Here is a 24,334-nt window from a genome sequence, read left to right as displayed (position 1 = left end):
GTGGCTTGCTGACCATTAGATAATTTCTGAAACGCAAGTAACTCTTGTGGCCCAGCAGCCCAGCTATGTTCTACATGGCCCAGTACGGTGCTAGCCTGGACAAGCCAAACTCGCTGAGGTCGCTAAACGATTTCGCCTTGTCCCGAAAAATCCAATCGCTACGGAAAACGTTTCACGTTCGTATAAGCGGTGGTAGTATAAGTAATTTTGATTGACTAATAAGGGTACTAATAAAACGGACGAAAAAATTAGGGAGAAACCTTCCTTCCTTTATTAGTAGGTATATAGATATAGATATAGATATAGATTTTGCATGCTAAAACGTGTTTATCTACTAGATCAAATCAAGGTATTGTAGCAGACGCTGTCAACTAATTTGGAATCTGCCAGGCGATGGAGGGGGATACTAAAATCATGGCAAAGATGGAAACTCCGATTCGATGGACATGGATCAAATCATCATCGAATCTGGAAGTGCAGAAATTTATCAGAGCAGCAGAAGATGATGGCGTAAACCGCGAGCCGAGCGCAGCGACGGCGTGCAGCAGAAGTCACCCGACACGACAAAAATTTCAAACCCGCAGCCACACCTCGCGAGCTTGGCGTCCACGGTTGTTGTACCACCAAGCTGCAGCGCGGGCGCGCGGCCAAATTACCTCCCCGCCCCCGCGCGCGCTTATCCACTCGGCCCGCCACCGGCCGCGAGGTTCCTTGGTGAATTCCCGAGCCCGTGAAGGGCAGGAGCGTCTTTCCGCCCGCGCGGCGCCCCTGATTCGCACTGCCGCGTCGCGATATCTTCTCCTTCTTTTTTCCCCCAACCCTCATTCTCTCTCTCTCTCCTCCCCCGTTCCCTTCCTCCTGCTGCCCAAGTTTATCTCCCTCCCTACGGAGTATCGCCCGCGATCCCCAGGCGCGCTGGGAGCCTCCGCCGCCCCGCAAATGCTGCCCCGATCATGGTGAATTCCCTCCCCCTCCCCTGCCGTCCTCCTCCGCCCTTCGTCACCCCCCCCCCGTAATCTAGCCACCGCCGCCTCACGAACCGCGTGAAGCGAATCGGAATTTTAATTTTCTGGTCGGGTACTGCACGAATTTTCCGGGTTCTAGGCAGACAGGAATTGCTCCCGATTGAGGTGGGCAGCGTTGGCCCCGTTTCGGTTTCCGATGATCTCTGCCTCCGAATCGCTTGTTTTCAGATCGGTTTTTCTATTTTGTGGGTTGGGGATTTTTTTTCTTTCTCCTCTGCTGTTGCGTGCGGAATCGTATAATGCGGCTGTACCTCCGGGGTTTCCTCGTTTGATCCCGCGGCGCCTAATCGCAGCCGTGTGATCTGTGGGCTGCTGGAATTTCGCGTGCGTTTGGTTTGGTTCGGTTGCTTCCTTCTCGGGTTAACCTCAATCCCTCCATTCCAGGGGCGCAGTTGCGATTCAACCGATTTGGAACGAATTCCGTAGGGCATAATCTCCCCCCACCGCGTCTGGATTCTTCTGTCTATTTTAATGTACTACCTGAATCCGTTGGTCCTTATGTTACCACTTCCTTCTCGAATCTTCTAGAGCAGATCTCTGGGCCTCTACCTACGCACATGAACCACTGTTCATGCTGCGTCGATTTGTCCCCTCTGCCAAGGGATGGCCATGTCTGTTCCGATTACGCTTTGTTTGTTTCCCGGAAATTTATATTTGTCTCCTAGTGGTTTCTGTTGAGTTTCTGTTGCTGCTGCGTTGATCACGCACGCGTCTGTCCGTTAACCGGTGAACTGCACCTTCTCGTTTGTATAGCCTGTCTCACCATGTAAATTCGACTTTAGTCACATCTGGAAAGCCTGTGGATGATTTTGGGTACCCAATAGAGGAACTGTGCTGTCTCGAAAGGAATAGAAAGCAAGCCGAGTGTGGAGGTCAACTTTGTGTTTGTATGTAGGGAATTTCCATACAACACTGATTTGTGTAGTAGGGTTACTTTCTGTCTGCATGTTTTCGCGCATGACCACATGGTTGGTTTGCTCGGTAGGCCTCCTCCAAGGGAGGGAGGCATTTTTGTCTCCAGGCTCTGAAGTCAGTTCTCTACCTTTTGCAGATTTTCCGCTGAAAGCGCTGGGGGTCTGGAAATAATGGGGCCTTTCTGTGCGGCCAAAGATGGTATCATCAGATCTAGGATATTGCGTTGCTGAAGTTTGGCGCAGGCTGCAATAAGCATGACAGTTGGGCAGACAAGGATGCATAGCCCTTCATGTTCTGACTCCCCCGTCTGGAACTTTCTTCTCCTTATGCAACCTTGTACGATGAGTTCTAAGGGTGGTGCGGGTTCTACAGTTCTGACTTTTATTGGCGTTCAGTGATTACTAGCAAAGCATCTGTGGTGAAGCTCGCGACCATGGACAGGTGAGCTGTGTAATTTATGTTGCCAATTATATGCTTTGCGCTTTATATATATGCACGAACTAACTTTTAACATGGATTCTGAAATTTAGCAGGTATAGAGTCATAAGGGAGATAGGTGATGGAACTTGTGGAAACGTTTTTAGGGCTGTTAAGACAGAAACAAATGAAATTGTAAGTGCAAACTTGTCAGGACACTCTGGCTGCTTGTAGCTTCTATGCTTTCAGCATATCAAATTTAGCTTTACTTTGCTGCTTTTCTAAAGCACAAGCAGTGGATGGTTACCGAATATAGTATTTTGCCTTTTTCTATTTCATTCCTGTTGTTCTGATTTGAGTTTGCACCTTTATGTACTGATGATGAAGAGCCATCAATTGCACATATGGATACACCCCTTTTCCAGATTAACAATTTTAATATGTTTTCTTAATACATTCAGGTTGCTATTAAAAGAATGAAGAGAAATTTTTACCATTGGGAAGAGTGCATTAATCTGCGAGAAGTAAAGGTAATATTTCTCAGTAATGGGAATATTGCAATATGTGATCAAACCACACTTTTTTTTTGAATTTTGTATACTTAAAAATAGAGAACTGTGCAGGCCCTCCAGAGACTCAACCACCCTAACATTGTGGAGCTTAAGGAGGTGACGATGGAAAATCACCATTTGTTCTTTATTTTTGAACACATGGTAGGTCTTTATTCTTGGTATCAGTTGCATAATATTACTGGCAATTCCACCCCGCGCTATGCTATTGTGGACTTTTGTACCAACTGTTATAACTACATCTACATGCACCTCAGAGATAAATGGATAATCATTGTTATAATTACATCTACTACATCTGCTGTAGTGTCTATCCTCTTTTTTTGACATTTCGCAATATTCGTGGCCATCTCATTAGTTACGAATGTTGTTCACTGGTTGGGTCATTAACATCACTACATTTGCTTAGGTCGTTATTTCTTAGTTTGTTAGTGAGAAATCCATTTTCACTTGTCGGCTGGCGCTTTTGAGTTTTGTAAAAAAAAAATTCTCAACTGGACTTGTGTGCTACTTAAGTGTAATTGATTTTATTTCCATTCCAGGACTGTAATTTATATGATCTTATAAGAGAAAGGCCTGTTCCTTTCACTGAAGAGGAGATACGGAAGCTTATGATCCAAATACTGCAAGGACTTGTGTATATGCATAATAATGGATATTTCCATCGTGATCTGAAACCTGGTAATATGGTGCTGTCTTGTGATTGAATTATGCTCTGCCTCTGTATCATCAAAATTTCTAATATCTAACAAGACCTCTGTTTCAGAAAATCTGTTGGTGACAAATGGCGTTGTTAAAATTGCCGACTTTGGGTTGGCAAGAGAAGTATGTTCCAGTCCTCCTTACACGGATTATGTGTCTACCAGATGGTGAGTTTCTGTATGAAAATGCCATGTTACTCTGTTGATTATTTACCTAAAACTTACCTTTTATTTTCAAGGTACCGTGCTCCAGAGGTGCTGCTGCAAGCTTCAGCTTACACACCTTCTATAGGTGATTACTTATGTCCCTGGCCCTTAAGTTTTGAAGCTTTTGTTGATTCAATTAGTAAATATGCATAGAAAGAATTTCACTTACATTCTAAATCATTATTTAGTTTAACACATAACAAATTCCGTATAATACAAAATGAACAACATCTTGTCGTGTTTATGTGTATGATATCATTTTGTGTTTTTAACTTTTTATAGCTTCCCCTTATGAGCCTTTACGACTTAATGATATCATCATTAATGAATAAACATGATTTTTCAGATATGTGGGCTGTTGGTGCGATTTTGGCTGAGCTGTTCACACTGTCTCCACTATTCCCTGGTGAAAAGTATGTATTGACCTGTACTTTTTGTAGCATAAACATAGACCAGATTACTTTTAATTCTGTTGATATTATGGTGATTTGCATTGTTTCTAATATTTAGTTTGTGTTTTTACCAGTGAGATTGATCAGCTATCCAAAATATGCACTGTGCTTGGGACCCCAGATCACTCTGTCTGGCCAGAGGGGATGAACCTGCCTGGCTCAAGTAGATTCCGTTTTTGCCAGGTGAACTGAGTTCTGTCTACATTCATTGGATTGAATGCTTTTGTGGCGCTAATATTTTTCATTTGTTCCAAAGAATCAAACCAGAAATCTGTGGGAGCTTATTCCTAATGCTTCCTCGGAAGCTATTGACTTGATTAAGGTACGGTGCTGAACTTTGTTACTTGTTGTTTGGTTTTGGATGAAAGTTGTCTTTAGCATGAGTATTAACATTGTAGATGCCCCAAGTGTTGATGTCTGTTTATATGAACAACCTGCTATTTGTACATCTGTTTGAACAACCTGCTGTTAATCCAGAAAACTGAAAGAGGTTAACACTAGCATATAAGTTTCAGTTCTGAGTTAACTACTTACTGGGACTTGTATCATGTTGTTTTTGATAAATTATATTAACGGTGAGATTGTCACAAATGGTTCTACTAGGAGTTTTTTATGTTCTGAATAGTGAAGCTTTTCTTGCTTTTTAAACTGAACATCTTTTGCTTGACGTAATTTATCTGATAATAATTCTCCCTTTTAACATGGCACTCTTTTGTTCTCATTTTGATAGCAACTTTGTTCCTGGGATCCACAGAGAAGGCCAACTGCTGAGCAAGCACTACACCATCCATTCTTTAATGTAATACAATTTACACATTGGGTTGTCTGTGGGTACTTATCTATGCTTTTCTCTGCATACCTGACACATTTGAGTGGTCTAGGTTGGCAAGTGTGCACCAAGGGGTCTCCATGATAATTCCTACTCAAGGATGGATGAATCTAGTGAGTTCTCTATCACAATTCATTGGCTGGGATTTTATTACAAAAAGCTACTACATTGAAGGGTTTCTGATCGAGCTTACCTTTTCTTCTGCAGGATCATATCCAAGGCTGGAATTGGGCCTGGGCTTCGGTACAGAATCTGATGACCTTGATCTAACTCTCAGTCTAAAGCCAAGTTCTTTAAAAGGTGCCTACAATATTTCACCCCTGTCAAATTCCTTTGGTTATTATTTTGTGTGTCCACAATTGTTTCACAATAATTATTGATCACATTGAATCTTAGCTAGCTAGTTATAATGAAATTCGGCACAGTGGACTTGACAATGTGAATTAGTGTTGTGAAAGCTATGTAGGTAATGAAACAGATATCAGCGGTGGCCTTTGGTTGAAATAACAAAATTAGTGACTAAAGTAATATTGTCGTGTGACATTAAGGAACTTGAAAGGAATATCTTAATCTGCACTATATGTTTGCTCTTGCATGTTAATAGTTAAAACCCAATTAGATGGAAACGGCCTGGAGCCACTATTTGGTTCAGAGTTTCTGTGCTACAAGCACGATAAGAAAATGTGCTAGACCTGCTCCTGCTATCAAAGAGTCGCATGAGATTTAAACAAATCGTATGAAATTACAAGTGAAAACAGGTTACATGCAGTCATACGCGGGCAACTTTATTAACTTATGTTTCTCTGTCTATATTTCAAAATCTATGTGCCAGATGTATTTGAGTTCCGTTTTCCCTGACTTTAATTTTTATTTTATATTTGCTTGTAGATCTTAATAAGCATGTTCCAGAACATAGAGAAGAGGTAAGCGTTGTCTATGTGACATGGAAGCCTATATCTGCATGCATGAAAATTAATGGGTGTTTTGCTAAGTTTGCTATACTATAAACTTGCAGGAAAATCTTCTATATCCAGGATTTGGGAATCCTCCTGTTCAGCCAGGTATATCATTCTCCTCTGTTGCTGTATCATAATTTTGGGTTGTTTATTTATTGCTTATATATCCCCACATGAGAAATATATGCATCTCCTACCACATCCGAGTGCATCTATTATACACAGAAGACTCAAATAAATGGGTAAAAAAGATTAGGAGGAACTTTGTCTAAGAAAAAGATTAGCAGGAACTTCAAATGTGAAGCTAGTTGAATTTATTTGACTTCCTCTGATTCCCATTAGCGACTTTCTGAAGTGTTTAGATGTTCTATTATTCTAGAGACAGCCAAGACAATCGTGTTTGCTCAAACGTGGTTTGTTTCTACATGTTGTAACAGGGTTATGGCCTCTCATGTCATCATCACATCACCCCTTGGGGGATGTTCAGGCCATGCCATCCTGGCAACAGGCATATATGGCTGACAGGTAAGCATAAGCATATTTTATACACAGAACGGTTTACTCTTGTAATACTAAACCACTCATTGCTTCCAATGATTTTTGTGCTTTGCAGCCAAGCATCGCTGCCAGCTGTTGGAGGATTCTCAGGCTCTCCTTTCGGCCTGTTCCCTTTGCAGCCGAACCTGATGGAGAGCCGATCATTGGCGCCGGCGCCCATCCGGCAGGTCAATTTCTTCTGACCTGACCGGCCGCACACCTGGTGCGGTTAACAGATCATCATCCACCTTGCGAGCTCTTTTTCCGCTCCATACACCTGGATTCTTCTTGGTTTTTCTATACGAGTGCTAGACTCGAACAATAAGCGGTGGCAGCAGACAACAAAAATGTACATACATATTCGTTCCTAGGTTCCCCAAGTACCTTCTTACTAGAAGTTCAGCTTGCGAGACTTCCGTTACACCCTCCCTCCCTGTACATACCCACCAAACAACAGTTTTGTACGAGCGTGATTCTTCTCGATTTTATATGATATATCATTGAGCGAGTGATGAGTTGAAGATCATTGTTAGTGATTTCCTGAGCCACGCACATGTGCTTCTTTGATTTGCTGTATTCTGTGATATCTTCCATGTTCTTCTTTGATACTAGTCTGATGGTCGTGTCTGAGGCTTGAAGTAAGTACGTGTTAGGCTGGTCATAGTGGGGAGTAACTTAGACTAGTAACATATGCCATGTTACTAGCCTATGTTACTACCTTCATAGTGGGTAGTAACTTATATGTGGTGTCATACATTGTGTCACTTATTATGTTGTAGACTCATTTTGCCTTGGGGTGTGTGATGTTATGGTAACATAGCTAGTTACCACCTCACTCTCTTGCTTCATTTATTAGCATGTCATGTCACCAAAATGCCTTGAAATGTGTGATGTTACTAGCTATGTTACTCCCACTATGAGCAGTCTTATGACCTGACAACAGTCTTGAATTCTTGATGTTGTCTTGGTGCACCTGACAATCAGAGGCAGATCTTCATGGTGGAAGGCAACGCTTTGCATTGAATTGAGGTGACGGCGTACGGTGTTGCAGGGCATGGGCGCCTGCCTGACGACATGACGGTGGAAAGATGGGAGGAAAGCAAGACGAGAGCAGTAAAGTTTCTGACACGGATGTAATGTAACCTGACCTGGAGGAAACGAGGTTGCGTGGTGGGTACTACTGTTCACGCTGCTTTGGTCTGGCCTAGCCGATGACGCCGCGCTGCACGTGGAACTCGTATCCTGCTCCATTTGTGTGTCTATCCTGCACAGGATTGACCGTTTGAGACATGCTCGTTGAGGTACGCACACGCACTAGACCTCACAAGTGAGTCTTTGACAGGGATTAGGATCCCGGCTCACCACGGTCGAAATTACCAAACCTTAATAAGGGCATGTTTAACGATTCAAAGATTTATATAGAAATTTTGCAGGACTAAAAATTCTATAGGAAAATTCTCTATAATGGTTGTTCTATTTGTACGATTGGTTTTTATAGGAACTTTCTCCAAGCAATCTTTTGTACATTGCTTTTTCCGTGATGGAATCAAACAAACATTGGTTCATATAAATTTTGGATTGCAGTAGGCATGTCATTGCAATCCTACATTTTCCGTGCGTACGTTTTACCAATCATGTGAATCATATAGGCCCTAATGTGTGATAACGTGACGTACACACCTTTTTTTACACGGTGAGTCTAGGCACTTTGTTCATAGTATAAGTAGCTCCGCCTATGTGGTGAAAGTTGCTAGAATTGACCTTTTCAAAAACTTCAACACAAAATAAACCAAATATGAAAATTTTCATAACCTGACCTTTCTTCACAAGGTGCCATGGGTAGGACGTCATGGTTACATTCCATGGTGCTGGCAGCTTGAAGTTCACATTGGGTCGAAAATTGCAATACACCATAGCGTCTTGCAACCATGTCGACCTTACCACATGGTGCCTTGCAATATAAGAATGGCGTTCCACGAGCGGGCGACATGCGAAAGAGTCAGATTGTGTGTATGCTTTTATAAATCTGGTTTATTTTGTGCTGAAGTTCAGAAAATGGTCAATTCTAGTCATTTTAGGCATGTATGATGCATGCATGGTATGGGACCCATTTTAGGCATGTATGACTACGGTGCATGAAGGGCATGGGATGTTGCACGCAGGGTATGTGACGCGGATTTAGGTGCCCAAATCTAAGCTTTGTTATTTTGAGACATATGCATGGTTCGTATAGCCGGGCGAAGTTTTAGTAGAATTATTTAAATTTGTTGTGCTATAAAAAAATTCTAACAATATTTAGGAGCTACATACACGTATTTTTGTTGGAAATTTATCTTTTTTGTGTTTGCAATGTATAACTATTTTTAACCAAAATTTCTGGTGTACAATTCTTGATGTATACATCTAGCTACGATAATTTTTGGAAATTATTTGAAGACTGAAAAGTGAGAGTTTCAAAATCTTCGGAAAACGTGCTAACGAGTTTTCAGCAGGGCGTGTCACTATCACACTCTGGCTCGACAGCAGCTACGTCCAGTAGATGATGGTCAAGTAATAAAGCCAGGAAAAAAAAAAGCTGTATCCTAGCTGGCCTGTGGTCTGAAACTCTGAATTGACCTGACCTGACCATCAAAGTTCGACGATGGAAGCTGCTGCCTGCCGAGCGGTAAAGATGCTGCCACCATTGAATGAGCTTGCACTCACTCCTGGCGACTCTGCAGTGAATGTCACTGACAACGGGTAAAAGAAGACTGCACTTGGCTTCAGTGTCACGATTCCTTCTCTATTTTCTGCAACCAACAAAATACAAGTTTATCTATACCCGTTTTTTATTAAAAAAAACAAGTTTAGTTATTTATTATATATGATCATATTATTAGTTTCTACTAGTTGTAGCTTTTTTTTTAAGAAAAGAGGTTTGGTAGAGGCCGGTAGTAACCGTACCAGGAAGCAAACTCTCGGTGGAGAGAAACGAGACAGTTGTGTTGTGTCCAGTACGACGATCTTTCCGTGTTCGACACTGGACCTCAACTAAAGCTGGACATGTGTTCAACGCGGACGAGTGCTACTTGTGCCAATTAATATGCACCCGTAGTGTATCCCGGCGTCGTGAGCTTTTATCTCACCGAGGAAAAAAATTGTTTTTCCAAAAGAAAAAATAATATACTAGAAGTACTAGATAATGCACGCTTTAAAAGAAGCAAGTAGCGTGTCGTTAGGTGTTCGTCGCTACCCACATTGGCGTTGGGATCGGGACGAGGTGGATGCTCTGGAGCTAGGCCTTTGGTTTAGAGGCGGTGGATATATCGTTATTTTCACGAATTCGTCAAATGGGATGTAGTGACTTTTGGTCTAAAATAGTACGGGGACGTTCCCCGGACGACTTGACACAAAGACATGTGTATGGAATAGTTGGGCATGGGCAGCCCGGCCTAGACATCTCGACTTGAAATTTCCAGAACGGGCCAAGCCAAGATTCTATGTCAGGTAAGGCTCGGGCCGATTTTGAGCTCGACACGGCTAGGTTGGGCTTTGGGCCTTTACGAAACATGATTTTAGCCACATTAGGGCCAGGCTTTTCGAGCATGAGGCTGGGCTCGGTCCCAATTTTTAGGACCGACTATCGCACCAAATCGGGTTCGGGTCTAGATTTTCATCCTTGGTTTTTTTTTTGGCTCGGCCTGAAGCCCAACCCAGCCTGAGTTTTGCCTAGGTATGGTCTGGAGCCGGTTTGCAACAGGTCTATTCATCAACTCAAAGAACCTTGCAGATGATGGTGTTTTCTTCGATCCGTCAATGGTGGAGATTTGAAGTCTTTTCCAACATGCGTCTAGGCGGCGTTGGAGTTTGGCTGTGGCCGCTAGTTTAGGCGAGTGCACGAAACCTAAGTTTCTAATTTTTAGGTGTCTATTCGCAAAGTTTTCTGATCTGTTTTCTGGTTTTTATGTTTATTTGATCATGTAACTTGATTTTCTACTAATGAAATACGTGGAGATAAACACAAATTCCGCAAACCAGCAAGCTGTAAAGATATACAGCGTACTGTTGGCGGCATGTAAATATTTCCGTAAGTAAAAGTAGATTGGAAGAGAATATCTCGATTCGAAGTAAAAAAAGAAAGCTAAGGAGTAGTAGTACTGTACTGGACTGGCACTCAACGCGTGCGAGCGAGTGGTGTCGAGTGTGAAGCTCGGCGTGTCGCTGGCCGCTACCAGAAGCTTCCGTCACTTGCCTTGCCTGATTCGGACCGTTGCGATTAGCTAAGATAAGAAGGCACCAATAAATAATGAACAGCTAGCACACTGCTGCTGCCTGGAGTAGAACCGGTGCACGCCGTTCCGAGTATATAGTAACCAATAAACATACTTAAGCAAGTACTACACTCTAAATCAAAGGAAAATCGTACTCACAATAAACACTGATCACACGTTGATAATGGAAGACACGCGTGCCAAGTTGTGTTAGGCGTGTGTTTTGGAAGAGCATCTACATTGTACTGTATAACCTTTCCATTGTATATGACACTATTTTAGTTTAATATTTTGCATCAATTGTACAACAATATATACGTAGCATTGATGTTTTTCCCCTACTTAGTACTCTTCCCATTTGGAGGTTGAGGCATGAATGGGCCGAGGACCGGAGTTTCGTGTGAAAATGTGCTTCGGATCATGATGTCATGACATCTACCACGCGGTCGTAAAGCTTTTACCCGTACGCGATCATGCGTGTGTAAATGCGTTATCATACTTTTGAGATCCGGTAGATAAGACCATAAGATACATGTACATCACCACATCGCAAAGATTTGGGAATCATCCTTTTCGGCACCAACTCTGGTGTGGATGATATATCTGTATGGAAGAGATAACTTTGTTGAGTCGTAACATTGTTCCCAAGCAACTCAAACACACATATCGGAGCCGCACCGGTTAGAACAAAATTTGCAAAACCCATACATAAAGATAAGATGAGATGAAACGAGTAAGGTAGATCAGAAGGAGAAGAAACCCCCATAAACTACGAGCCTAAGAAATGGAATAATAAGAAACCCTAAACAAACAAAAATATAAATGTAAGTTAGGAAAAAACAACGACAACACACCACCATGTGCCATGTCCACCATAGGTTTCCACTTGCAGGTGGGACCGGGCTCGAAACCAACACGACGGTACCGTTCATGACCGTTCCGAGTAGTATTGTAACCAATAAGCATACATTAGCAAGTACTCCATCCTAAATGAAAGAAAAACCGTACTCCTAAATTGTACCGTTCACACGTTTATAACCGACCACGTGTGCCAAGTTGTGTTAGGCGTGTGCTTTTGAAGAGTATCTATGTCCATATGGTATAATTTTTCCATAGTACTGTATATGCCACTATTTATTTCTGAATGAATTATGTGGTGTGTGTAAATGTGGTATCGTGCTTTCGAACCCCGGTAGATAAGACCATACACAATAGTTACGACACCGCATCGCCGACGATTTGGGAATCGTCCTTTCCGACGCCAACTCGGACATGCATGACACATTTGTACGGAAGCAACAACTTTATTAACTCGTAACATTACTGAAATCTTTCCGAAGCTACTCAAACTTATACGGCTCCGCCGTAAAAGCTCGGCTACGGACAAAATTTGCAAAGACAAGGTGAGGTGCAACGAATAAGGTAGACTAAAAGGAGAAGAGAACTCCCTTAAACTATGAGCCTAACAAATGGAATACTAATAATAATCCAAATAAACAAACAACGATAAATAAATTAGTAGGAAAAAATAACCACACCACACCCCCATGTGCCATGTCCACCACAGGTTTGCTCTTGTAGATGGGGCCTACTAGTAGTGCCAAAACCGGGGCTGAACCCAAGAGCAACACGAAAGAGGGCAGCTAGCTATATATACCCATCCCGGGTCTCCTCTCTTCGGTTTCCTCCCCCTCTTCTTCCTCCTCTCACAACCCTACTCTTTCTTCATCCAAATCCAAACCGGCACACGAAAGCGGCGAAACAACGGTGAAAAGGTGCTTTGGATCATGATGTCATGACATCTACCACACGTACACACGGGCGTAAAGCTTTTACCCGTACGCGATCATACGTGTGTAAATATGTTATCGTACTTTCGAGATCCAGTATATAAGACAATAAGATACATGTACATCACTGCATCGTTAGCGATTCAGGAATCGTCCTTTTCGGCACCAACTCTGACGTGGATGATATATCTGTATGGAAGAGATAACTTTGTTGAATTGTGAAACAACTCAGAACACACATGTCAAGCCGTAACGGGCTGCTAGAACAAAAGTTGCAAAACCCATACATAAAGATAAGATGGGGTGCAACGAACAAGGTAGACCACAAGGAAAAGACAACTTCCATAAACGATGATCCTAAGAAATGGATTAATAGGAAATCCTAAACAAACAGAAATATAAATGTAAGTTAGGAAAAAACAACGACGGCACACCACCATGTGCCATGTCCATCATAGGTTTCCTCTTGCAGGTGGGACTGGGGCTAAAACCAACATGGCGAAGCCAGGCATAATCGTTCCGAGTAGTATAGTAACCAATTAGCATACATTAGCAAGTACTCCGTCATAAATGAAAGGAAAATTGTACTCCTAATTAGTACCATTCACACGCTTATAACCGACCACGTGTGCCAAGTTGTGTTAGGCGCGTGTTTTGGATGAGTATCTATATCTATACTGTATAACTTTTCCATAGTAGTATATATGCCACTATTTTTTTATTTTTTTGAATGAATTACGTGGCATTACGTGGAGCCTTGGGTATTCTTTTGTCTCTGTTGTACTTTTCCCATTTGGTGATTGAGGACCCGAGTTTTGCGTGAAAATGTGCTCCGGATCATGATGTCACATGGCATCTGCTGCGAGTACACACAGGCGTAAGTTGTTATCCATTTGCGATCGCGGTTGTGTAAATATGGTATCTTGCTTTCTAACAGCAGTAGATAAAACTGTACGCTATAGTTATGACATCGGATCGCCGCTGATTTGGGAATTGTCCTTTTTGGCACCAACTCCGACATGCATGCCACATTTGTACGGAAGCAATGGCTTTACTGAACTGTAACGTTAGTGTAATCTTTCCGAAGCAACTCAAACTTGTACGCCATAGCCGTAAAAGGCCGGCTACGGACAAAATTTGAGAAGATAAGGTGAGATGCAATGAATAATGTAGACCAAAAGGGGAAGAAAACTCCCTTAAACTATAGTGAAAATGTGATACAGATCATTTGTCTCTGTTATACTTTTCCCATTTGGCGATCGAGGACTTGATTTTTGCGTGAAAATGTGCTCCGGATCATAGTGTCACGTGACATCTGCTACGAGTACACACGGTCGTAAGTTCTTATCCATTCACGATCACGCGTGCGTGAATGCAGTATTGTGCTTTTGAAGCCCGGTAGATAAGACCATCCACAACAGTTTCAGCACCAGATCGCCGACGATTTGGGAATCGTCCTTTCCGACGCGAACTCCGACACTCATGCCACATTTGTACGGAAGCGACGACTTTATTGAAGCGTAACGTTACTGGAATCTTTCCGAAGCTACTCAAACTTGCACATTAACGGAGCCGTAAAAGGCCGGGTACCGACAAAATTTGGAAAGATAAGGTGAGATGCAATGAATAAGGTAGACCAAGAGGAGAAGAGAACTCCCTTAAACTATGAGCCTAAGAAATGGAATACTACTAATAACCCTAATAATAAACAAGCAAAAATAAATAAATAAAAATTAGGAGGAAAAAAATAAGCACACCACCCACACCCCCATGTGCGATGTCCACCGCAGGTTTGCTCTTGCAGGTGGGGCCTAGTGAAACCCAAGAGCAACACGGCAGTAGGCAGAGGCTTCTTGTGCTATATATACCCATCCCGGGTCTCCTCTCTTCGGTTTCCTCTTCTTCCTCCTCCGTCCGCCATCGCAACCCTACTTCTCTCTCCAAATCCAAATCCAACCCGGCAGAGGCACACGAAAGCGGCGAAACAGCGGAGAAAGAAACTAAAACGAAACAGAGCCGAGCCGAGGGAGAGATCGCTCGCACCGCAAGAATCATCTACTCTCACTCCCCGATCGGGTGGATCCTCGGATCCCCCCTCGCCGCCCCGCCCCCAGATCCCCGCGATTCCGGCGCCGGCGGCGGCGGGGATGAGAGCCCCGGCCACATGGACCCCGCGGGCGCCCACCCACCACCACTGACCCCAGGGCTGCGGCAAGGGGGAAAGAGGTGGTTTTCTTGGGGGTGGAGGGAGGGAGGAGGAGGGCTCGAGGGTGCTGATCCGGCGGCGGCCGTGCCATGTCTCGCTGCTTCCCGTTTCCGCCCCCGGGATATCACAAGACTCTGCGCCCCGACGGCCAGCTAGCCTCGCACCTGCTCGGAGCCGGCGACAAGGTCCAGACACTCCCCAATCCGAATCCTCCCACCCCACCACCTCCCTCCTCATCATATTGATCGCCCATCTTGCTCCGTTGTTCGGCGCTCTCTGGCTGCTCCCCGTCTCGCGGGAGCAGGCGCCGTGGCATTATGTGTGCTCTGCTATTTCGTTGGTTGCAAAATTTTGGGACAGAATTTTTCATAGCTCACATACAGGTCGTTTAGGTGTGGCTGCTTGGTGCCAAGGAGGAATCTTGCTTCCTCAGGTTCAGCCAACCGCAGGCGTGAGAAGTGATGCGGTTATACTCGCTGCTTAGGGAAGTTTCCTTCCCTGATTGGTAGGGAGCCAGAGAACAAAATCTAGGGCTGAGCCAATGCTTTCCTAGAGGGTGCTTTCCACAACTTAAAACTCAAAATTTGGCCCGATTTGGTCCTCCGCTTAGTAGCGCGGGAAAAGGCCGGCGGGCGGTTTATGTTGGGAGAATGCTAGCTGGTTTGCGGCGTTCTTGTCGCTTAGTACGTTCCCGCAAGCTTCCGCTGCATTAAAAGGCGCCGGCAGATTTAGTGTATATGTCGGGTTGGTGCTTGGGGCTTACTTGCTGCTTGCTAGGGAGAAAACGTAGAGTTTCTGGTTTGTCCGTTTGCGTGCTGCTAAAAAGGGCGCGAATAATGTTTTGGGGATTTCTCTTTTTGTTGGAAGCTATCGCCGGGAAATTTATTTGTCTGTCATAGGACTACTTTCCGTGAATATCATGCTACTATGGTTGAAGTTAATGTTAGGCGCTAGTATTACCGGTTTCCTATTGTGCTAAGGATTTTGTATTTAGCAAGAACTTTCTGTTTCTATGCGATTGGTATGGGTCCTGGTCCTAGTGGAAATTGCCACGAGGGCACGGTGTAGGTTAGCGTAAAGTTGTCTGTTAAATATTAATTAGTCAGTACATCGTAAGTTGATAATCACTCTAATGAAACAAGTTTTGTCGATTTCTGGTCTCATACCAGCTGTTCCTAATCAGTGAAATGAGCTGTGCTTGTGGTGTCTAGTCCATACAGGAGGGGCCTGACTGGATGGCTGTATTACCGGTTTCCTATTGTGTGACGGTTCATGATTTAGTATTTAGCAAGAACGTTCTGTTTCTATGCGGTCGGTATGTGTCCTGGTCCTGGTCAAAATTGCCACGAGGGCACGGTGTAGGTTTGCGTGAAGTTGCCCGTGTAAATATGGATTAGTCAGTACGGTGTAAGTTGATAATCACTCTGATGAAACCAGTTTTGTTAATTGCTGGTCTTATTCCATTTGTTTCTCATCAGTGAAATCTGTTGTGCTTGTGCTGTCTGGTCCATACAGGAGGGGGTGGGTTGGATTGATGTAGGAATTTTGTTGTATAGTACATTTAATTAGCTTACTTTTTTTGAATCATCTCTCTGCAGTTAGGTGTAATTTATGGTTTTAATTTAGTCCCTTCCAAGTGTACCCCTATAATTATTACCAGATTATACATAATAATCATAGGATCTATTGTGGCTGGGAACTTGGGAATACAGCATTAGTGCAAAAGAGAGCCTCTTTTGTTGCAGTATTAATCTTATGAGAAAGATGGGATATTTTGGGGTGGACTGGTAATTATGTGTTCACTTAATGTGTGTGCAACTTGCTCAATGACCATCATTATATGTCCATGCTACTAGTAGGGCTGTTAATACATTCTCATCCCCTCCCTCAGCCCTTTTAGGAACAGCTTGCTTGGTCTTTCTTACCTGATTATCTACTGTACAAGCTCTGAGTTCTTCTATTAAATGTCTTCACTGTCCTGTTCAGTTGCATTTTCTGTGTCAAATGGCTGGTTTAACAGCTGGTTTCATTCTACCACTATATCTTTTTAATACCTGATATAATCTATATATGTTGGTGTCCTATGATTGGATTGATTGTCAAATCAAACTCGAAGGACATTTCATGATTCATCTGTTTGTATATTTTGCTGGTTCCCTATTTTCTTCTGTTATAGGACGATGCTAATTATGGGTAAACATGCATTCATGTTTGTTAATAGTATAAATATGTAGAAAGTATTTATACCTGGGTGTTTAAAACAAGCATATGCGTGGCATGTTTGTGTGCCTTTTGGGTTGTGTTTGCTGTAAAGCATGTTTTTATGTGTATATATGACACATCGATTTAGTTCTATCATTTTCTTCCATATTCTTGGTATAAAACCCTTAGTATAGCCAAAGATTATCAAATATGACAAATGCTGTATTCTCTAGATATTGTTTACACTTTCTGATAGCTTATCAGATATATTGAATATTGTGACCTGAGCATTTCAGCAGATTTTTCCTATCATTGTTTTATGGAAAATCATATCTGGACATTAATTAGGTGGCCTTTAAAATCTGGGGAATGATTATGTTTGTTTGTAGAACTCATTTTACGTTTCTTAGTTATAATGTGTTCTCCACATAGCTCTATAACACTCGATTTTAATTTCCAATACTATCAAGCTTGAGGGGGAAATGGAGAATTAAGTTTGATAGCCTGTAAATTACATCGTCAAATGTAATTCCTTGAATGGATATGATGATATGCCATTTTCTTGCCCATAACATCACGTTTTCTGGCGCAAGTTTAGATGTGAGAAAGTTGGTGATTTTAACTCAGGCATTTGTTTCCTTATTAAATAGAGTTGCATGTCCTTCCAAAATTTAGTAATCCATCCAATGCTCTGCATAGAATATATTGGCAACTTCGTTAATGTGGTTATTGTCAAAGGCAAAAGCTTCAACAGCACATGGTATTAGCATACTGGATTTGTAGCTGTACAGAATTGTTTTAAGTCAGGCTGTTAGCAAAATAAGCAGAAGCTACAGTCAGAGAGCCAGCTTGTTTGCTTGGGTCTTACTGACTGTTTATGTAGTATGAGTTTCAATTTTTTTAAAATAACCTTTACGATACATATTTAACTACTGCAGAATGCTGTAGGCGAATTAGTTAGTATTCACAAGCATGCAGGGCGTTATTGTGTGTTTATGTAGTGTGAGTTCATAAGTACTCCCTCCGTCCCACAAAAGATGTCCCAGATTTATATAAATTTGGATGTATCTAGGCACTATTTAGTGTGTAGATACATACAAGTTTAGATAAATTCAAGACATCTTTCGTGGGATGTAGGGAGTACATATAATAACATTCCAGATACATATTCAACAAATATAGAGCACTGTAGGACAATTAGGTAGGGTAATTCAAAGATCATCGTGTTAGTGTTAGCAATTGTTTTTTTTTTCGACACCTATGTTAGCAATATTTTTTTTGACACCTATTTTAGCAATTGTTTGCAGTATGCCTCTAGGAATTCACCCTGAATAGTCATGTGGAGTAGATGTTTTATTGCATGTGTTAGTGTTAGCAATTTTTTTTATTGACACCTATGTTAGCAATTGTTTGCACCTCTAGGAGTTCACCCTGAATAGTCATGTGGAGTAGATGTTTTATTGCATTGACCATTCTGGTAATTCACTGTTTAACAGCTCATATTTTGGTTGGTAGTTCTTTTTTACTGTTGTTTGCAGTTTATTATTCAATCATAATGTTTTATGCTTGGCATTTGCTAGGTACTTCTTTATGCTCTACCTCTTCTATCAATTTTTTTGACTGGAAGCGGTGAACCTTCTTTTTTCAGGAGAAACACAAGGAGAAGAAGCATAAGAAGGACAAGAAAGACAAAGATAAAAAAGAAGGTAAAGAAAAGAAGGATAAAGACAGGAGTAAAGATAAGCACAGAGATAAAAAAGATCGAAAAGAAAAGCACAAAGACAAGAAAAAGGACAAGAGCAAAGATAAAAGTAGGGAATCAGAGGGGACTGAAAGACATGGCGATGCTATCCCTGGTCAGAATCTTGGAGAGAGCAGCAGGAAGTCCGAAGAAATTCAGGATCATATATTCAGGGAAGAACAGGTCAGAAAGTCACAAGATGAGAAAGGGGTGGAGAACCGAACTGTTGACAAGTTTCCTGTTCCAAATGAACGAAGTCGTGAAGGCTTTGGTGCTGCACCTGCATTGGAGAAGGAAAGGACTGCAGTTAATAGAATGCGTATTCACTCTATTGATACTTCAGGGAAAAATGAGGGCTTGGGGCAACAGACCATCAGTATCAATCAGCAGAGGAATGGGACATCAATTCGACGTGTCGAGAGCTTCAACAGTTCATCTCAAGGAGCTGCTGATGGCTTTGGTACAGCACCTATGGTGGAGAAGGGAAGAGTCAAAGTCACAAGACCTCTCTCCAACTCTACTGATTCTGCGCCAAGGAAAGAGGGGACGGGGCAGCGTATCAGTAACATTAGCATACTGGTGCAGAAGAGAACTGAGAGCCCAAATAAGGAGATTGCGAAGAAAGAAATTGGTACCAGTTCTCCGTTGCTTCGAAGCCCTGCTAATGCTATGCACAAGGGAAATGGTAAGGTTGGTCGGCCAATGGATAGCGCACCAACATCCACGCAGAGGTTTGGGAGTCCATCAACATCTAGCGCAGCAACAGGGATGGATAGAAGTCTACCAAGGCCAACTATCCCAAGCCCAAGCATTACAATCCGTAGGCCAAATGGTATGGTTCGGCCATCTGAAAGCAATTCCATTTCCATTAATAAGCCCAATGCTGGAGGTGTTTCACCTGCTATGGGCAAGGAAAAGGGGCCAGGTGGAAGAATGCTACAGAATAGTGTTTCAAATGATCAGAAACCGGTTGGTTCTAAACCCCCAGCTGTGGGCAGGGAAAAGGAGCTGGGTGGTAGAATGCTACACAATGATGTTTCAACTGGTCAGAAACTGGCTGGTTCTAGACCTCCATCTTTGGTCAGGGAAAAGGAACCGGTCGGAAAAATGTTACAGAATGATGTTTCAACTGATCAGAAACTGGTTGGTTCTAGACCCCCATCTGTGGTCAGGGAGAAGGAATCGGGCGGAAGAATGCTACAGAATGATGTTTCAACTGATCAGAAACTGGTTGGTTCTAAACTCCCAGTTGTGGGCAGGGAAAAGGAACTGGGCGGAAGAATGCTACAGACTGATGTGTCAACTGATCAGAAACTTGTTGATTCTAAACCCCCAGCAGTGGAGAAAGTTGCAGTTGGAAGAGCTGAAAGGGTGGAGAAGGTCAAAGACGCGACACTTGATGATAAGAAGAAAGAGGACAAAAAACGTGAACGGCATGAGAAAAAGAAGAGGAAAGAGAAAGATAAAGATAGACACAAAGAGAAGAAAAAAGAAAAGGAGGCAAAGAAGGAGAAAGGGGAACATAATCACAAAGAGCATGATAAGCTAAGAGAAAAGAGTGTAAATGATCAGATAGATAGTATTCTCACGGATCTCTTAACTTCTCCTTTAGCCCCTCCAGCTGATGACACAGAAGCTATCCTAGCGGATGAAAACCTGAAGAAGCGAAAGAACCACGAGATGAATGGTTACCAACAAAGTGAGTTCCTAGCTTTTCTTATTTTTTTTGCACTTACCAGCATTACACATAGTCTTGTAGAACACCATTATACCTTTTTATGGTGCTTTATATTATAAGACTTCTGATGATGTACAGACCATCATGAAATGCGGCCTACAAAGTTGCCGAGACCAGCCCCCTCCAGCAATCATGTGGAGAATGGTACAGCATCTCATGTAGCCGCGCCACTCTCTTCCATGCCAGAAGCCATAAAAATTGAGAAGGCTGAAAGGCTCCCTAAGAAGGAAGAGAAGGTCAATGGCAACAAAGAAGCTCAGCGACCTCCAGTCGATGCTGGGCTTTGGGATCCTCTGGCAGCATCTAGGAATGGCGCACCTTCTAGGAAGTTGTCGCCCCACCCAGACTTCAAGTATCTGGGACAGATATACAGCATTCCTGAAGCCCCTCAAGTAATGATGGAATGTGAGCTTGAGGACCAGGACTGGCTGTTCGACCAATCTAGCAACCATTCAGAGAAGCACAAGACAGAGGCTGCGGCCGATGGAGTGCCCCAAGTGTGGGCTGAGGCTGTGAGAATCGACCAGGCCGATGTCATTGCTCTGCCTTATGTCATTCCTTTCTGATATGGTGCTTCCTGAATACCCAGTGAGCAAAGATATCTCTGAAGTAACTCAGTACTCAGAACATCAAGTTTGCAACTACTTTCTGCCACTGCTTTGCTGCAATTTGTGTAGCTCGGCAGGAATGGGTGACTCACCCATCCACGGGTAGCTTTTCCCCATAGCTTGTGTGCACCCCTGTAGACTGGTGCATGACAATTGCAGGACTTGTGTGAGAGCTGGTCTGGTCTGGCATGGCTGGCAGCTGAAGAGTTGTTTATCCCGACTAGTGGCTGCCTGGAGAAGAAGAGAGTTCATTGGTTGTCCGTCCTCGTCGATCCTGCGAACAGTGGGGTCAACAGCTATCCTTTGCTGCTGCCGCTGCACAATTTTGATCTGTACGGTGTAAAAGCATTTTTATAACCAACATGTACATTAGAGAGACAGAGGGGGAGAGGGAGGAAGAGACTTTGAGAGATTCATTTATATAGTTGGATTGGTTGGTGAGACGCTCACATGATCTGCTCCTTGCCTGATTTATTCTTGTTCTGAAAGTTGGCTCGTTACCTTGACCTGTCTTTGTGTATATGGTAGTAACCCTCTCTTAGTTTTACATAGATGATGATGTGGTGGTGGTGTTCGCTGCCTGAGGTTTGTAACGGCATTTGTGTCACTGCGCGGTATGAGAGGTATCATTGGCGAAGTAAAATAGTGGCTTGTTCCGTGCTCTTCTGCATGGGCACGATGTGTTTCTGATTGATCAAGATTTTCTTGTGCTTAACCGTTGGTAGCACATGTATTGCGAGATTCTTGAATAATAATCTCAGCGCCCCGACATATGTGTGGAAAACAGCTCTGCAGATTCCTTAAATCACCTTCAAAGTTTACCTACTCTAGCAGATTCTTTAGACCCTGTTTATTTATTTTTTACGGATCTTCCTTAAAAATGGCACTTCATTTGGTAATTTTGAGGAAAATGGGACATTATGCACTGATCATAATCTTAAAACATGCATATTGTTCATGGAGGCCCCTAGAATCCTCTGGCTATCTTAGACAAAACCCTAAACCCTACTGGCTATCTTAGGGGGGTACAATTCATATAAACTTATCTTGTCAAATACTCCATCTATTTTAAAATAGGTGTTTTAATTTTATCTAGATACATATGTATTTTAGTTATAGATACATCTATATCTAGATAAAGTTGAGATACATATTTTAGACGAAGAGAGTAGCATTTTTCCTTGATGCCGCCGTCTGGGTGTTGTCTAAGTGAGGAGGAGGTACACCAAGGAAGACATCTTGCTTTACACGTAACGACGTGTGCCTCAACAACATGTGTCGACGCCCCTGGCCTCGAGCACACACCTCTAGAAATGACTAGAGAATAGGGTGGGCACAAATCCGCTCTGCTCCTCGCTGTCAATTACATGCTTCCCTTTTGTCCTCATAGCCATGGCAGCAAGAGAAATAGTCTAGGAGGAAAATAGGAGAGGAAAAAGGGAAGGTTATCCCCGCGTGTTGCACCCTAGGGAGACATCGGTGGCGTCACCGAGCGCCGCCATAATCTCCCCGACACCATTGCCGATGGCCCTCACCACGGTGACGGGCCTAGCCGCCAAACATGGTTTGGGGACGGCCGCCATGGATGCTAGGGCGGTGATAGCCGGCACGTCATAGAGCAGCGACTAGGGTAGTGCCCCTAGTCGGGGCGGTGGCGGACATCCTCTTCTGGTGGCGCCATGACCAGCGGTGGAGATGTAGGGCCGGACGGGTGGTGGTGGAAACCCTAGATAACGATTTGGATGTCTCCCGTGCCTCCTCCCCGACCCTCTTTGCTGCGTGGTTTTGGGCCGGATCCGATGGGGATCGACCCTGCTCTGTCGTCACCTCCCTCGTTGCTGGCCTAGCCCTCTGGGTCGCTAGCAGGGTTTGGTGCGATGGATCTTGCAAGTTGCCGGCGGGTGGTGTGGGGGCAGCTGGCACGACTTGAATAAAGGAGGCGATCCTAGAACCCCTCTCACGCCATGATGAAGATCTGCTTGATGCCTGCCTTCATTGATCTAGACAGAGTGTCGAGTCCCAGAAGGCTTCGCCGGCGAACTCCGATGGACGACATGCCTAAAGATTTCCAGATCAGATGGTATTCGGTCAAGCGCAACCATGTTTTTCTCTGATCGTTTGGTTTCAGAGGGAGCGATGCGCAGATCTCCGGTCTGTTGCTATCATGGGACATGTTTTTAGTTCCATGATGAAGTCAGTTGCGGAGAATCGCATAATAGCCGAAATCTATGGACTAGTGATGGTGGTTCGAGTCCAGGTGGCGATGAGATTTTGGCTTGGTTATTCGTGATTTGGAGAAATGGCATAGACAAGTGGGGGTGGCATCACAAGAGAAATTCAGAGTCTAAACTTGCAGGATGAAGATCCAAGGTCTCGCCTTCAGTGGTTGTGTCTGGTAATAATTTTGTCAAGGGTATAGTTTTATGAGCGCGGACGTTCTCCTGGGTGAAAACCTATGATCTTTGATTAGAGCGATGATGGTGCTTTTGCGTTGTCTCCTTCTTGGAGGTGTCGCTTTTGGAGAAGTTAAATATCTGGTACTGTCTTGGTGGTGTTTGGTCCGCTGCTACGAGAAATAGGTCACTCTAGTGGGACCTTTTTCTTTTTTATATTTTTTTTCTTTCATTGGCTTTGTGCATCCGTATTGCCATTAGGACACTGCGTTGTTGTGGAGACTATACTAAAATGTTTCCTTTGTCGAAAAAATGAGAGAAAAGAAGAAGGGTCGATTTATTTATGGTCAGAGAAAGGAGAGGAAGGAGGAGAAAATGCATGATTTGCACCAGTTAAAGCTCGACTAAAACTGCTCTCCGAGATTAGAACCGCCGACGACACACTTCAATTAAAAAACTGGGAGAGGGATAGTGTTTGACCCAAGAACATTTAAAAGCCTGGACAAAACTTAATCCTTATAGACTTTAGATGCTAATTTGTGTTTAAATTTTGCCACGAAAAACATTCAAAGTAACTGGGTGTGCCGCCGCCTAGCCGAGAAGTTAGGTTCAGATGTGCCCTGGTTCAGGTGATGATTCTCACGGGCAACTGCCTTTTGCGGTGTACTTTACTCTATTTCGTTTTTCAATTTGATGATCCTTAACTGTTTTTTTCGTTGTCTTTGCTAGAGATTCTATGGACCATATTTATATCCATGAAAACTAAGAAGTCGTTTGGAAGTCAGACTTTCATTTCGT

General features: G+C 43.3%; 2 protein-coding genes across 2 annotated transcripts; both read left to right on the top strand.

Moving 5' to 3' along the window:
• Nucleotides 1-818: 818 nt before the first annotated feature.
• Nucleotides 819-7,134, top strand: LOC127291802 (cyclin-dependent kinase F-3). The gene is made up of 18 exons (XM_051321125.2): nt 819-956; nt 2,077-2,381; nt 2,471-2,552; nt 2,819-2,887; nt 2,981-3,070; nt 3,469-3,607; nt 3,693-3,795; nt 3,867-3,919; nt 4,181-4,247; nt 4,361-4,469; nt 4,543-4,608; nt 5,017-5,085; nt 5,168-5,228; nt 5,323-5,415; nt 6,004-6,038; nt 6,131-6,176; nt 6,509-6,596; nt 6,685-7,134. Exons 2-18 carry the CDS (start codon nt 2,374-2,376, stop codon nt 6,809-6,811), a joined length of 1,305 nt encoding a protein of 434 aa, XP_051177085.1. The 5' UTR covers nt 819-956; nt 2,077-2,373; the 3' UTR covers nt 6,812-7,134.
• Nucleotides 7,135-14,548: 7,414 nt separating this feature from the next.
• On the top strand, nt 14,549-21,631 carry LOC127291801 (uncharacterized). Its single transcript, XM_051321124.1, has 3 exons — nt 14,549-15,039; nt 18,705-20,496; nt 20,614-21,631. Exons 1-3 carry the CDS (start codon nt 14,944-14,946, stop codon nt 21,099-21,101), a joined length of 2,376 nt encoding a protein of 791 aa, XP_051177084.1. The 5' UTR covers nt 14,549-14,943; the 3' UTR covers nt 21,102-21,631.
• The last annotated feature ends 2,703 nt before the right edge of the window (nt 21,632-24,334 follow it).

The sequence above is a fragment of the Lolium perenne genome, chromosome 4 (genome assembly GCF_019359855.2).
Source record: "Lolium perenne isolate Kyuss_39 chromosome 4, Kyuss_2.0, whole genome shotgun sequence".
Classification (NCBI taxonomy): domain Eukaryota; kingdom Viridiplantae; phylum Streptophyta; class Magnoliopsida; order Poales; family Poaceae; genus Lolium; species Lolium perenne.
This window is presented reverse-complemented; position numbering and strand designations above follow the sequence as displayed.

Bases quoted from the DNA above. Each gene is read 5' to 3' on its own strand.
- LOC127291802 (XM_051321125.2), top strand. The intron at 2,888-2,980 runs GTAATATTTCTC...AGAACTGTGCAG, and splicing joins TTAATCTGCGAGAAGTAAAG to GCCCTCCAGAGACTCAACCA. The intron at 6,039-6,130 runs GTAAGCGTTGTC...ATAAACTTGCAG, and splicing joins TTCCAGAACATAGAGAAGAG to GAAAATCTTCTATATCCAGG.
- LOC127291801 (XM_051321124.1), top strand. From the start codon at position 14,944: ATGTCTCGCTGCTTCCCGTTTCCGCCCCCGGGATATCACAAGACTCTG. The intron at 15,040-18,704 runs GTCCAGACACTC...TTCTTTTTTCAG, and splicing joins TGCTCGGAGCCGGCGACAAG to GAGAAACACAAGGAGAAGAA. The intron at 20,497-20,613 runs GTGAGTTCCTAG...GATGATGTACAG, and splicing joins GATGAATGGTTACCAACAAA to ACCATCATGAAATGCGGCCT.